Source organism: Strix uralensis, chromosome 2 (assembly GCF_047716275.1).
Source record: "Strix uralensis isolate ZFMK-TIS-50842 chromosome 2, bStrUra1, whole genome shotgun sequence".
In the NCBI taxonomy this organism is placed as follows: Eukaryota; Metazoa; Chordata; class Aves; order Strigiformes; family Strigidae; genus Strix; species Strix uralensis.
Window position 1 is genome coordinate 62,834,240 of NC_133973.1, and position 15,351 is coordinate 62,849,590.

The following is a 15,351-nucleotide window of genomic DNA, read 5'->3' on the forward strand; positions in this document are numbered from 1 at the left end:
TAAGCTGCTGCTCTGGTACTGGAGGTGGCAGCCTGGAATTTGGTGACTCCGGGGCTGTTTGGCTGCTCCCTGGTCCTGTGCTCTTTGCTGCCTCAGCATTCAAGGGCCGTGTTTCCATAACTGAGCACTGCTGGAGTCATGTCTCTTAAAATTAGGTAGAAGTTCAAGTCCCATTCTTCAATCAGAATTTAAAGCAGCTTTTTCTTGCTTGACACATATGACATGTACCAAAGGAAGGCAGCAGTTAGTTTCACAGGTGGGAACTGTTTTTTGACCTAGTAATAATCTTAAATTCTACTCTTAAACAGTAAAACCCTAAAACTGACACCTTACAGCAGTAACTGGTTGTGTCTGTCCCAAATAATTTCTAACCTTCGCATCTATAGCAGAAATGTGCTTATAAGAACTGTATCACTATTTTCTGCCTTTGCAAACTTAAATTACCACCTACCTGTCTCACCCCTTTTCTAAGCAATGACATTATGTTCCAATTTTTGGCCCTTTTTTAAAAACTTACTGGCTGTGACACTAACTGTTACTGCAAACAAAACTGCAGTTCTGGGAGTTGAAGCTGTAACATCAAAAACACAGCGCAGCTCTACTGCACCCCGGCAGCGCAGCAGACAGACAGAACCTGACCTCTTTTACAGAAGAGGGAGTAGCTTTTTTTGGTTACTATTAACGACTCCAATCCTTCCTCCTGCATAACCTGGCATGGCAGGAGCTACCACCTCACCTATCCAAGCAGAGCAGAAGCTCCTGCCTTGTTGGTGCCAGCCAGTTATGCTGTTTGGTAAGGTTGGGGGTTTTTTTGCTGCAACTCTTGCAAGTTTAGCATACAGCTGCAGTTAAGCAGTATTTTCAAAGGATGTCTTGCTTGGTGGTAGCTCTCCTTTTCCTCTTTTACGAACTGGGACAGGAATAGTTACTGCAGCTCCTCTCTGAGTATGTTTACGGTCCCTCAGTGTTCAGTCAGGGCTCAAGTACAAAGGATCCAGGGTCACTTCAATCTTTTCACCACCAATGCAGAAATAAAGCAATTTATTTTTGATAAAATTGTCATTAGTGCAATACATCTTAAAACAGAAGAATGAAATGAAAGTATTTACACATAACTTAAGCAACATAACCAACTGTGGTCTGAGGTCATTTTAGTATTTTTTAAAGTAAAAATAAGGCAAATAAAAACTCCTTCAGTGTTCTTTATCCAAACTAATCAAACTTAAAAATTAACGATTGTCTACACAGACTGTTAAAAAGTACATGGTTTTCCAGACAAGCTCAGACATTTCACAGCAGAAAAAAAATTCCAGAGTTACAGAATTGCTCTTTTCTTAAGTAACACATAGATATTTTCAGAAGGCTGACAGACTTCCATTTCTCCTGGCTGAGAGACTCTCCGTGGATTGTATTTCACCTAGACAGGCAGAACTTTCTTCCTCGTGATTAAAGCAGTCATATGTGCTCAGCAAAGTACCATTTGCCTCTCTGTCATCCTTCCGCAAAGAGACAGGCAGATTTGCTAGGGTGAAATTAACATCTTTGAAGGCATGCAATAAAAAGATCCCCACAATGATAGTCAGGAAGCCACTGAAGGTGCCAATAATGTCATCAGCCGCCATGTGTTGCCATTCCTTGAAAAGGATGGCAGAACAAGTTAAAACAGATGTTGTAAAGATCACATAATAGATTGGAGTCACTATCGAAGTGTTGAATATATCCAGAGCCCTGTTTAAATAGTTGATCTGTGTGCTCACACAAACAATAAGGCTTAGCAGCAGAATCCAAGACAAGGGATGTTTCAGCACTGGTTTTCCTGCAAGAAGTTCCTTTATAGCGATGCCCAAACCTTTTACACAGGAGACTGATAATGCTCCAATTACAGAGCAAATTGTTATGTACACGAGAATGTTGGTCTGTCCATGGCGAGGTCCCACCACAAATATTAGAATTAAAGACACAATGACAACAAGAGTTGCGAAGACCACAAAACCTGTGGTTGGCAGGGGGAAAAAAAAAAATCTTGTTACTTATGTATACTTATGTGTATCAAAAGCATCCCTGAGGTACCAAGAAAACATTAACAATGTGATCGGCTCAGCTTAAACAGAAGAGTTCAGGATGTTTCTCATTTGATGTTTCTCCAACATCAAAGTTAAAATGGTTTTAGAGTGAATTAGCTAAATCAAAGAATGAAACTCTGACATATCATATTACCTTTACCAGTCCATCAGCAAGATGACTACAGGATGAGATTCCTATATTGCCTGCCACACAGACCTGCTGAGGTGTAGATGTCACTGGATCCAGGCTTGTGTCTGAATGCTCTTTAGGGAGGTACAGTTTGGCAGGCTGCTACATTCAGTGGCAGATTTCCAATAATAGGGTCATTCCTTAAAATCAGCTTTTAATCTCTGTGCTGGCTATTTCCTTGAGTTTAAAATGGGATTTGTCTTTGCATATATAGTATTATGCAGATGTATTTGTGAGTGCCTCATCTAGAAGAGCTTGTCTCCAGGATTACACTTCTCAGCAGACACTTATCACATCATCTCCTTTTTCATTTTAAGGATAGCTCAAAGGGGGGGGCTTAGAGACTGACACACTTCAATGAAAACTGTTATTATAGAAGGTGCTGCTGCATTTGTTTAAACTGTCATCTCAGTGGTTCACATCAAGACATCTGTTCAAGGCCAGACAAGTTCACTGGCAGCATGCAAAGCTCCCTATGGAACTATGTCACAGAACTCGAATCTCTACTTTGTTTTGGCACCATGAAGCAGGCATGGGCTATCTTCCTGGAACTTGAAAGAAGCGGTAATGAAACTATAATAAAGAAATTATGGGCTGCCTACAGATCAAGCCAGCATTTTTCTTACCTGGATCACCTAGTTTGTGGGACATTTCGCTCAAAGTTTCTACTTCCTCCTCTTGTGGAGCATGAATTACCATCACAGTTGATCCCAGTATACTTAGCAAACACCCTATTTTTCCATGTAGATTAAGTTTTTCATTTAAAAAGAAGGATGACAGAATGGCACTAAGAAGAAAAAAATGCACCAGCAAACATGGAATTAGTAATATCTTATTCATTTGCTCATCAACTTCCCGGTTGCTTTGACTGTACAGGTCACTAGCATACACAGTGTGCAGCTTTTGGTGAGCAAGAACACATATTAAAGGTCCATAAATCCGTTATGATGAATCTACTAATTAAGCATTTACTTAGAATAGCTACATAGTTGATTTTCTATCTCAAGATACTTGCCATGGACAGAACTACCTGTTAATATTTGGCATCTTTCTCCAAAACCCCTTCTTTATGCTGCCTCCCCCAAAACTCTGTATCTAAGCACTTGTAAAAATAATTTTTAAAAGACAAAAATCTTATCTCGAATTAGGAATTAAAATACTACTCTGTTGAAATGCAGCAGATGACAACTTTTCACAGATCAAGGTGTAGATGCATTGCTAGAACGCTGTTAGAGCATAGTCGCTTCACATCTGGAGAAACTTAAAGGTACTCCTGAGGTTTATAAGCAGACTTTATGTATAGTTAAGAACAAACCACATCTGTTACAGCATAATTCAGCGACACATTTCTAAAGAAATATTTTACTTCTCTCTCTGACATCACATTGCTGTTTGTTAATTTTTCTTACCTTACAAGAACACTGAGAGCCCCTAAAGGAGTCACTAGCGTAGCTGGTGCAAAAGCATAGGCAGCAAAGTTAGCTACTTCGCCAGCTCCCACTGCAGAGTAATAAATAGTAATAAAAAAGGAGTTATACTGTCTTGCGTAACAAACCTGTGAATCAGTGCAAGTGTTCTTGTAGACACAAACATGCAGTAAGGAAACAATGGAAAATTCTAATTATAGCGTTCAGCTAACAGTACTAGACCACCACAAACCCCCCATTACTATATCTTAAAAACAGGCCAGGGGACCAAAACAGGTATTAACATTAATTCAGCCAAATTAGAAGGTGTTTTATTTTGATGTCTATGTCGTAGCTCCCCAACCTGCCAACTTCAGTCATGAACTTCTGCACGGAGAAATCTGCAATAGCAGGATACAGAGCAATGCATACATTAAGCCATAGTTACCTGAACACAGCCAGTAAGTCCAGAGTTTAAGCAATGAAAAAAAAAAAAAGTTTAGAAAATAGACATCATCCCAAAATATGCTTCCCTCTAAACAATCTTGTGTATCTAAGCAGGTCTCTGCTAAGACAAAAACCAGAATGCATATGCTAGTGAAGAGAACCAGGAAGTCTGAAGTCTACCTTGTTCCACTGCCCAAAGAGGAAAATTAAGTTAATGAAAGAACTTCTGGTGTGAGAGATGTTATATTAAATCATTAGAGTTGCACCCATCAAATCACCAGACAGCAAGCATTACCATACATCACAGAATCCCCATCTTGCTCATTTTTTTGTAACCATTGTGCCACCTGTGGCACAGTCATTTAATGAAATTATATAAAGCAGATTATATTTATGATACTTACTTGAAAGAAGTCCAGCCCACCACAGCCACTCCTTAAGGTACGCATGACCACCTTGACCTAAAATTGAAAGAATGTTTGCTACTCCATTAAAAACATACATCGACAAAGAGTCGATGACATCACCCTGTCACTGATGACATCACCAAAATAATTTTTGCAGCTCATGCCCTTAAAAACATGGGCAACCTTTTGATACTTAGGCTTTATAGTTAGAGGGGCTGAAATAAAATCTTCACATTTCTGATGTGTATGTCTCTTACAGCCTACTCTAAAACTAGTTATTTTATTTCTTTTGTATTAGAAATGGCACTACATCTGTATTACCCTGAAAAGCAGATCTTTCAACTCATTGTAATGACATGAAAAGCCAAGTTTTATGTCTCTTATGAGAATGCTACTTTGTGGAAATCGTGTGTGGCTTATGTGGTTGATTACATGTACAAACCAGGGAGCATGAATTATTTATCTTGAGATCAACCATCTTTTAGAACCAGAGATGACAGGTACTGAATTAAAAATACTCAGATTCAACACTCTGAATCATCTGAGGATGCTGCAACTGTCCCATCTAAATCTATCTTCTTTCAGTTTAAAGTCATTGCCCCTTGTCCTGTCACTACAGGCCTTGGTAGAAAGTCTCTCTCCACTTTTGAGTCTCCTCCAAGTATTGGAAGGCCGCTATAAGGTCTCCCTGGAGCCTTCTCTTCTCCAGGCTGAACCACCCCAACTCTCTCAGCCTGTCCTCACAGGAGAGGTGCTCCATCCCACTGACCATTTTCACGGCCTCCTCTGGACCTGCTCGAGCAGGTCCATGTCCCTCTTATGTTGGGGGCCCCACAGCTGAACACAGTACTGCAGGTGGGGTCTCACGAGAGCAGAGTAGAGGGGGAGAATCACCTCCCTCAACCTGCTGGCCACACTCCTCTCTATGCAGCCCAGGATACAGTTGGCTTTCTGGGCTGCAAGTGCACATTGCTGGCTCATGTCCAGTTTTTCATCCACCAGTTACCCCCAAGTCCTTCTCTGCAGGGCTGCTCTCAATCCCTTCATCCACCAGTCTGCATGATCCTGGGGATTGCCCCAACCATGTGCAGGACCTCGCACTTGGCCTTGCTGAACTTCATGAGGTTTGCACGGGCCCGCTCCCTGAGCCTGTCCAGGTCCCTCTGGATGGCGTCTCTTCCCTCCAGTGAATCAGCTGCACCACTGAGCTTGGTGTCATCAGCAAACTTGCTGGGGGTGCACTCAGTCCCACTCTCTATGTCATTGATGAGGATATTAAATAGTACTGGTTCCAGTATGAACCACTGAAGAACTCTATTTGTTACATGTGACCATTACATGTGATTTTATTTTTTCTAAAACAATCTCCTGACACTCAAACACAGTTAACATTCTCCCAGATTCACTCATTCAGGAGAACAGATGTAGTTAGGAGTGCTGGTTCCAAGTTCAATCTGCAAGTACAATTCAGATTTAACTGACATGTGAAGGAATCAGCAAGTGTCCCTAGAGGGCATTACATGCAAATTAAATAGTATGTATCACACACAGAGTGTATGACACCAGAGAAAAAACATATCAGCTATATGTTTTAGGTTTCAAATACCTTGAACAAACAAAAAAAGTCAAAACAAGATCGTAAGTTTAGTAATCTTCTGTTAAACAGCAAACTTAACTATCAGCAAGTTTCTTAAACATGTATTTACCTGCTCTCATGGAACCTTTCCTAGCTAACCGGAGAAGGCCCTTCTTTTTCAGGATGAAACTTCCTCCAATGAAAATGCTGGAGCTCATAGCCAACACCAGACCAATACAGAAGTCATATCTCCCACGAGTTTGGCTCATCGCGTAAACTACGAAAGACTCTCACATTGATCAATGAACAGTAGAACTTCTGTTACTCAACACAAGATGATGCAACACTGAAACCTGAGCAAAATAAACACATCAGAATTAAACTGGGAGAAACACATACTGTAGGAAGGAGGAAAATCCTCAACAGCTCATCTGACTAGTTCTCCTGTGAATGTTCTCTGATATGAATGTTTAAAAAAAAAAAAAAAAGGCAATCTTTGAAGCATGTGTAAGCTTGAACCATGGAAGAGTGACTAACAAGTCTGAACACAGAAGGAAGGATTTCTGACCTGGCATATAAAAACTGAAACCCAAACAAGTAAAAGTTCTTTGAAAAAAGTTAAGGAAAACTTAAAGATGTGTGATTTATTTAATTTATTTTTGTGATTTATTACTTTTCATTAAGTACACAAATCTATGTCTGGCACACCATGTAACAGACAATACTTACATGGAAATCAGTTAGCAAGAGTTTTAGAACAGCCACAGCATTTCTTCCATATAAACTCACTAGAAAAATGAAAGACAAGGTTAGAATTGGTGTTTAATCATATAGTAATTTCCCTAAAACAAACAAACTTGTGATGCATGCACATGCACTTATCCTCTAACCAACAGGCAAATCTGGAACAAGAAATAAGGCATCTGTTTGTTGATATATTTTAGTTTCTTATACCTGTACAAAGCATCTTTTCAGCTTAGCTACAGTAATTATTACGAGTTTACAGTTTAAGAGCCTTCACCTAGACTGCCAAGACTTCAAATTTAGTTAGGCAAGACTTTCAACAACAGCTTAGCAGAAGATGATAATTTTTAGGCTAGAAATCAAGATTTTACATATTCAACCTCCAGCTTAACATGAAAATTTATCTCAGTGCATCTTTTCTCCTCTTACCAGCTGCAATGAGGATATCCTGGATTCCATCTAACACACAAGATTTTGAATTTAAGGTACCTCTACAAATAACTTTGAAGAAAAAAAGCTCGAAGTATTTTCAAGGTGATTAACCTCTCTATAGTATGAAGGGAAATTAAAACTATTTTTAGGCTTTGATTTCAAGACAACTGATAATTATGACAGTACAGAGAACTGTTCTAAAGGAAGAAAACACCCATAGATAAAACATTTTTTATTTTCTGGAAACACCAATCAGAGATGTGCCAAGAATAGCATTTAATTCCCTAAGCAATTATTTTCCAGATACTCGGAAGCATGGCATATGACGTAAGTTGCATTAACAAGCTTTGATTTAAAAGTAAAAAGGGGGAAAGAAGAGGATAAAACGTTTCCATTTCAGTGCTTACTGGAATCTGAATTCCACAGCTTTGATGTTGAGATACAGCTTCCCCAAGCAGGGGTACAACGCTGGTGTCAAGGCACTGCAATGTCCAGCACCCTCTTTCATGCTCAGGCAGAGATGGACGCACCCACTGGGAGTCCAGGACTAAATAAAATCATATTCCGATCTGCCATGGGAGTTCACAGTTCCAATTCCTGCACCTGTTTCTTCAAAACCTGTTTTCGTCCAAAACTACCCCTCCCTGTATGTTCCTGCTTCCGACTTTGATTAATTTGCTACACGCCTAGGAAAAACCTAGCAGAGAGCTACAGGTAGGTTAACATTAAAACTGAACACAGATCCTCTAACTTGCATTCAGTTACGCTGTGAACAAGTATAGGAAAACAGTCCCATTTAATAAGCACTCAACACGACACCATTCAAAATGCTGCAAGATCCACAGTGCAAAATTCTCAAATCCTCTTCCCTTAATCCTTGCAAAGTAATTTTTAGTATTTTATTTTGTAGGAAAAATTTAAGCAAATGAAGTGCAAGGGTCTGCTTTAATTTTCTAGCAACTTTTAAAAATAAGTAGATTCTTGCATGATACAAAATCACTTATCAAACAAAACCAAAAAAGACAAATCAGTGTGGGAGACAGATGGGAGACAGACCGGAACGAGGCACCTTACTAACTGTATCAAATAGTTCGCTGGTTTTGAATTCAAAGCAAGACTTTCAGTCCCCTGAAGGGTAAAGGCATTTTTTTAATGCAAGGAAAAGACATCAAGGGACTTTTGCAACCATTCACTCTATCATCTTTTCTAGCAGTTGTAAGTCACGCTGTTCAGGTAACCAAGCTAAGAGTTTTCTTCCAGCTCCAGCTGATGCTAAATGTGATGCTGGTGTAGCATCACCTGCAGGAGGGGGGCTTCTTTTGTTGAGTTTGTGTTTTCAACAGTTGCTACTATGGTCATATTACTAATGGGAATATTTTTACTAGTGCAGCTTTTTGCTAAAACAGAACTCACCGTACTGGAAAACCACTTTTTCTTCTCTCCCTGGCTTGCATAGCTTCCTCTACATTTAAACATTTCTGACAGAGGTGAAGAGCATCAGTTAGTCCCGTCCTGACACCCTTCATTTCAGAGACAAGGGAAGAAGCACAGACTGCTTTTCTTCAGAGTAGAGGAAGAATTTGATTGCAGAAGAATAGCGAAAACTTGCAATCTAACAGGCAATTTTCTGAATGTAGACTTAAAAACACCCTAAGGATGTTACACTTCAAAACTAGTAGTTCTACTCTCCCCCGTGGCCCAAATACATTAGAGGAGTTGATTCCCTGTCGACCACTTTGTTAATCTTGTAAACAACTCAAATCTTAACTGCTTCTTCACATAAATTACTCCTAGCTCTTCTTGCCAACTTTATTTGTCCTCACAGACACGGCCAGTCCCATTTCTGCTTGGGCTGGACTGCCATACTTCCATCTAAGGTTTATACAGATGTCTGCATTTGCTGACCATTTCTGCCACACAGTCATGGTGAACCCAACTTCTCTCTGAAGAGATTTGGTTCACTCTGCATACAGTGCAGATGTAATTTGTATGTGTAGAAATTACACGTACAGCTTCAAAGTCAAAGCAATAGCAGGCACAGGAAGTTCTACCCTTCAGGAAATCAGTAGTTTAACTCTAAGACTTAGTAAAATAAGAGGAACTAATACGTCTTCATAAATATCATCAAGAAAAATTATCATCTTTGGAAATAAGAAAATGCCACAAAATGAGCAGTTTCTGGAATAAATACTCCTCTCAAGTTTCAGCTTTGGGACGTGCCAAAGCTGCCCCATTCCAGCACCCAGAGCCAGTACTAAGTTATAAACAGGAGAGAAGCTAGAAAATGTAGGAGTTAAAGCTAGCAGTGGTTTTAGCTGTATTTGGTGTAGTTCTGCAAAGGTTCTTTAATCAAGTTCACAGCTGATTTTAACACAGAGAATATCTCATCCATCCAAGACTAGCAGTTTCATGGAGGAATACTAGTTTGCTGCTCTGATTTCAGAGATGTAATGAGGGGATAAGACTCTCCTATCCACAGAAGCTACAACATTTACAATGCCTTGAAGAGCCACTCATTTATGAACTTCCTGTGGATCTTCTAGTATCATGAGTCATAACTCTCAGTGTGCAACAGTACGATGACAGACAACACAGGAAACGTATATGAGTTTGAAGGTTATCAGACAGGGAGAGATGGAGAAAAAGCTTTCTGAAAAAAACAGCAGGACATAAGCAAGTCCAGATTAGTCACAAAGTTTGTTTGCTTATTTCTAAGATATAATCAAGAAGTATCACAAATGCTGATAAGACACAGTCTCTCTGGCCTAAAACACAAGGAAAGACTTCTTCGTGTCTTTGCTCAAAAGTCCTTTTTTCCCAAAAGCAACACACACACAGAGCTCAAAAGATGTTAAGTATTTATTGTAACAATAAGCTATCTAAATACTCAAAACCACTAAAAGTAGTGTCATGAGATGAAATAATATTTTATATTTAAAAGCAGATAAGCATAAGTAGGAGGGAGTTATCAGCCAAAGAAAATTAGTATCACTTCCACAAGTCGTACATTGTATGGAAGCAATAATTACAGTCAGTGAAAGTTAATACGGTGGGTTGTTCCAACTTTGCCTACTTGGCCACCAGTCCTCAAGAGTTCAGTAGACAGCCTTTTCTCCTAGAAGTAATCTAAATATATGCTAAAAGATTTAAATGTTAGAATTCATGATTTTCTTGTCTAAAACTGATCTTAACTGTGAAAAAGATGATGTCACTAAGCTAAAAAGGACTTAACAGGCCATTTACTTCAACCCTTTGCCATGTGCTGCTCCTCATTACAGACAATTCAGCCAAGCTTCTCCCAGGAAAGAGTTATGAAGGAAACTTCACAAACACTGCAGACATGCTTTGATCCTGTTCGGAACTCTTCATTATCTAATGATCTACTTCTAGATTTTCACTTTTACCACCAAATGTTTGTCCACCCTGGACCTGGAAAAGATACAACTCCCTCTACCTTTACACCCACATCTTAACATTACTCTGCAAGTTAGGTGCTTGGCTTCTCCTGCCCTGCCACCCTCTGGGTCCTTTCCCCAATAGTAGACCGTTTTTTTATGAAGTGCAACTCCCAGAGCTGCATACTGTATTTCAGCTGAGTTATTAATGCTTCCGCAACACAGTGGAAGACTATACTTCTTTTCATACAACCCAAACCGGGTGGTTTTCTTTGCCCTTCCTGAGCAATCATCTACTATTGATTCTCCAACTTCTCTCTTGGTATAACCTCTGAATTCTTTTCTACAGAACTACTGTTCTCTAAACTGTATTTGTATAGCAAATTATTCCTGCCTGGGTGTAATAACTTTCATTTACTCCTATAAAAAGCATCTCTTTTTTCCGGAAATGTTTCCTGAAAATATTCATCTGAGTTTACACACTGGTGACCCTTCCCTGCTCGATGCCCTTATTTCTTTGTCCTTTCAGCCAGATCACTAATACTAAACAGCACAAGATTCAGGCATGATTCACACGGAAGGATTTTTAAACAAAGGTCTGTTTTGACAAGACATTAGTAATATTTACTCCAGGTACAGCCATTCAGCATCTTTTGAACTGCTCTGTGGTATTTTATTTTCAATTCTGCTTATTTACAAGAGCTCCATGAGAAGTTTTATGTTTCTAACATTGAAATAGCACCTATTTGATGCCCTTCTAGCTATAAAGCTTTTAATGAAAGAAAAAGGGGTTGAATCAAGTTGCTTTTAACAAATGCATGCTGACTATTACATGTCACATTGACTATTACATGTTCCCTTCTTCCCTTCCACAGACATAAAGCCACAGGAAACAGAAACACTCCCTAACAACAAAAATGCAAATGTTCAGTGATGAGTCTTTCAAAGGCTCGTTATACATACCAATTTTGTTCCAAAATCCAGAGGCGTTCGCTTCTTAAATATTTCAGTGTTAGGTTTCTAAAATGTAAGTTAAAATTATTAATTGGCATTTTAAGAATTCAGCTAAAAAAATGATGTCCATCATTTCAAGTTAATCTCATTTTCATGCATGACACACAAAACTGCACATTGTCTCACCTGTGCTTTAAAACGGGAATTTTTGTTTTAAAAAAACACCTGAATGATGAAGCAGTGTGATTTTAAATTTGATCTTCCTTAGGTACGTCTCACCTGAAGCGTTACAGTTATTTCAGCCCTTTGCATTTCACTTCATTTATCAAAGAAACCGACTTGCGATCTAAGCTATTCTTGAGAAGGTAGCATGCTAAAGTTAAACTGAAATACTATCCAAGTCCTTTCAGTTTTGTTCTGTAAATTAGGTGCTAAGGCACTTTCATTACAAAAACTAACACAAAATTTTAATTACTGGCTTCGGTACAGTGAGTTTTTAGAAGATGTTTATATACAGAACTCCAGGGTGGCAGGCAAATAGTCTCAGTAAGATTACTAAAATCCCCAAAATACAGCTAACTTTAATCGAAGTCTTTTTCCTCAGTTATGTTCTGTCAACTCATGAGCATATCTTTTAAAACAGAGGTATAGAGAGAACACTGAAAGGGCAGATATAGTATAGCATTAAGATAAAAGAGCTGCTGGTTCGAAACTTAGTCACACATCTTTAAAAAGCCAAGATGCATGCATACTGTACCCAAAGATTCTATGTACATTTTTTAGGAAAAAATACCTTCAGTTTTGCACTGCAAGTCTATCCAAATACAGATGTAGTTTTCCAGCTTTATTGAAGTTAAACAAGTGGGCAAACTTATATTTACATTTTACACCAGCAAAGTAAAAAAAAATTTGTTTATAAAAGATAACGTTATGTATATGCATATATATAATATAATGTTAGAGGCACTAGCACAAGTACTCAGAAAGCAAAACATACGTTAACAGTTCTAAAGCTACCTATTTTAAAAGCTTTAGTTAAACTGTAGTGAAACTTATCCTTTATAGCAGATTTCTATTAATAATGCAAAAGCAACAAGCATTCCATTTTAAGAAACTGGGAAAAAAAAAGAAAAATGCCACACTAAAAATTTTTGTACATCTTATTCTTTGTATTTGCTATTTGTAGTTATTATCCTCTATAAAAACGTGACCTTCAATTAAAGCATTTTCACATAAAACTAAAAAGTATCTTCACTAAAAGAGAGTGCTATTCATTAACTAAACACAAACTACAGACAGTGCTTTACAGCTGATACTGCACTGACTGTATTTCCTAGGAGTCTATCAAAATAGACTCAAGATAAGAGCAGATTACATGACTTGCTTCATCTTTGCTGTACCTAGTACATTAGCTCCACTCTCAGCAGCATGAGTCACCAGTGCAAGTTCATGGAAGTTCTAACTTTAGTATTTAAGACAGGTAGTTTCAAATTTTAAATAATAAGTTAAAAGTTAATCTGCTATAACCCACTTTCTATTTGTCAGGATTTTATCCTGAGAATTAATAACTAATGAAAGCAGAACCAGTGAGACACTGGTTTCTAACTACAATGATTCTGATGAAGACTTACGCAATAATTTCCTATCAACAAACTTGTTACCTTTCAGGGGAAAAAACCCTTACTGTACACAGTGAGGCACATCAAAAGCAGTCAGAAATAGCCACGATAACTTATGTTTATTATGTTTTAATGGAAAAGAATGTTAAAGATATTGCTGGAAAATGGTAAAGTTGACTGGTTGAAAAAGATCAGAAAAAAACCCGGGAATTAAAAGCGTCAGACCCAGCCAGTATCTTCACAGTATGAGAACGAACACAAATCATCATTGTGAACTACAATGCAAAGCTAAAGTTACTTTTTTCCACCTCAAAATGCTGCCAGGGCTCCTAAGTTCTGCTGAATTAGATCTGGAACCAAGCTGCACAACCCTCAACCGCGGCTAAACTCAATCCTGAACCAAACCGAAGACAAACTGGTTTAGCTCCTTGACTAGCAGCACGCACGCTCCATTAAGAAGTACAACACCTCCGGTAGAACGAGCGGACCATCACTCCCCAACCTGCCCAGCTAGAGCGCCTAACAAATACCTCGATTTGTATTTTTAATCTCGGCCTGCAGAGCCCAAATCACAGCACGCTTCCCACTACGGAAAAACCGACACGGCGAAGGTCTCCCTGGGTTTCTGCAGTCAAGGTGCAACACCCGGCGCCGTGACTGCCAGGCCAGCCCCCACCCGCCCGGGGGAAGCACGGCCCGCCCCGGCCCGCGCCCTCCTCACCCGCAGCCCCAACCGCCGAAGACCCTGCGCGGTTCGGGGGCGGGGAGCCGAGGCGGGGCGAGAGGCGCCCGGGCACCGGCGCTCCCCAGGCAGCCTCAGGAAGGCGGGCGGGCGGCAGCCGGAACCACAGCGGGGGCCCCGGGCGGCGGGACCCTCGCCCCGGCCGGACACGCCTCGCGCCCGCAGGGACCGCCCTCCCCCAACGTCCCGAGCGCCCCCCTCCCCGCCCCGCCCCCCGAGGGGCCGGCCGGGCCCGCCGCCGCCCCCGCCCCTCAGCCAGCCCGCGCACGGCCGGGCCCCCTCCCCCCGGCGAGCCCGCCCGCCTCTTCCCGGTTACCTGCGGTCGCCGCCCCTCACATCCCCGCCGAGAGGGGCCCCGCGGCCGCCGCCGCGCGCGGACAAAGCGGAGGAGAGGAGGGAGGGGGAGGCCGGAGCGGGCGGTGGGAGGGGCCGGTGCCCGCGCGCTCCGCCGCCATGAGGGGAGGGTGGGGAACGGCAGCGGGGCGCGGCGGGCAACAACGACGGGAGGCGAGGGCCGGCGGTGTCCCGAGGGCGGGCGGTGTCCCGGGCCCGGCCGCCCCCTGCCCGCTGGTTCCGGCAGCGCCCGCCGGAAGGGGCGCGGCCCGGCCAGAGCGAGGCAGGGGCGGGGCGGGCCCGGGCGCCCCGCCCGCCCCGGTGACGTGACCCCTCCCCCAGCCCCGCCCCCTCCCCGCGGGGAGCGCGGGAGTCGCCGCCGCCGTTAAAGGCCGGCAGCCACTTCCCCGCAGCGCCCCCCAGCGGCCCGCCGGGGCCCCGCCACCGCCGCGGGTAGGGCGGGCCAGCGCCTCCGCTCCCCCCGGGACGGCGAGCAGCGGGCCGCGGAAGCGGCTCTACCTGATCCAGCGGCAGCGGCGGCTTTTCACCACCCCGCAGCGGGGGGCGGACGGTCTCCGGGCGACGCCGCTTCCCTGCGGCCCGGCCTAGTTCATTCGCGCGTCTTGCCCCAGGCCCTGCCGCCACAATCCACGTTACCCGGTTTTTACACTCTCACAAAAAAGAAATACTTACACTTACAAACCATATGCAAGAGGGGAAAGAGACGTTTCAGGGATGGGAAAATGGCGTGGTTTATTCTATTGAATTCAGGTCCCACGTTCTTAACTGCATGTTTTACAACCAAAAATACTTCAGTCTCGTATGAAGTAGAATTGATCTGTATGTCTAGACAAGTATTTCTCCTCAGCTTATAGTGAGACAATCGTAACAAGCTTCAGATTCAGAGGGCTGTTCAGTTTCTTCAAGACTAAATAGGCTTTACACAGCTGCCTTGTAACATTAGGTTTAGATAAACCAACCCTGCCAGAATACCTGCGATACCTCCACATGGAAGACAACTCTGCCTTTTTCAAATCGGACAA

The 15,351-nt window shown here is 41.9% G+C and overlaps 1 protein-coding gene across 4 annotated transcripts; it reads right to left on the bottom strand.

Annotated features, from left to right (window-relative positions):
- Positions 1–1,024: 1,024 nt before the first annotated feature.
- Positions 1,025–14,549, bottom strand: NIPA2 (NIPA magnesium transporter 2). Of its 4 annotated transcripts, none has more exons than XM_074858974.1 (8): positions 14,292–14,549; positions 11,624–11,680; positions 6,819–6,877; positions 6,220–6,442; positions 4,511–4,567; positions 3,663–3,753; positions 2,880–3,040; positions 1,025–1,993 (listed from the first exon to the last, which is right to left on the bottom strand). In XM_074858974.1, the coding sequence occupies exons 4-8, from the start codon at positions 6,356–6,358 to the stop codon at positions 1,356–1,358; spliced, it is 1,086 nt and encodes a 361-aa protein (XP_074715075.1). In that variant the 5' UTR covers positions 6,359–6,442; positions 6,819–6,877; positions 11,624–11,680; positions 14,292–14,549; the 3' UTR covers positions 1,025–1,355. The 4 variants fall into 4 exon arrangements, with proteins under 4 accessions (XP_074715075.1, XP_074715076.1, XP_074715077.1 ...); XM_074858975.1 differs by lacking the exon at positions 14,292–14,549 and adding an exon at positions 13,764–13,858; XM_074858976.1 differs by lacking the exon at positions 11,624–11,680 and having other exon boundaries at positions 14,292–14,546.
- Positions 14,550–15,351: the final 802 nt, after the last annotated feature.

Excerpts from the sequence above, each read along its gene's own strand:
- NIPA2 (XM_074858974.1), bottom strand. The coding sequence starts at position 6,358 with ATGAGCCAAACTCGTGGGAGATATGACTTCTGTATTGGTCTGGTGTTG. Across the intron at positions 3,754-4,510 it reads GTGGGCTGGACTTCTTTCAA|TGGGAGCTGGCGAAGTAGCT; the intron begins GTAAGTATCATA and ends ATTACTCTGCAG. Across the intron at positions 3,041-3,662 it reads GCTCTCAGTGTTCTTGTAAG|TGCCATTCTGTCATCCTTCT; the intron begins GTAAGAAAAATT and ends TTTTCTTCTTAG.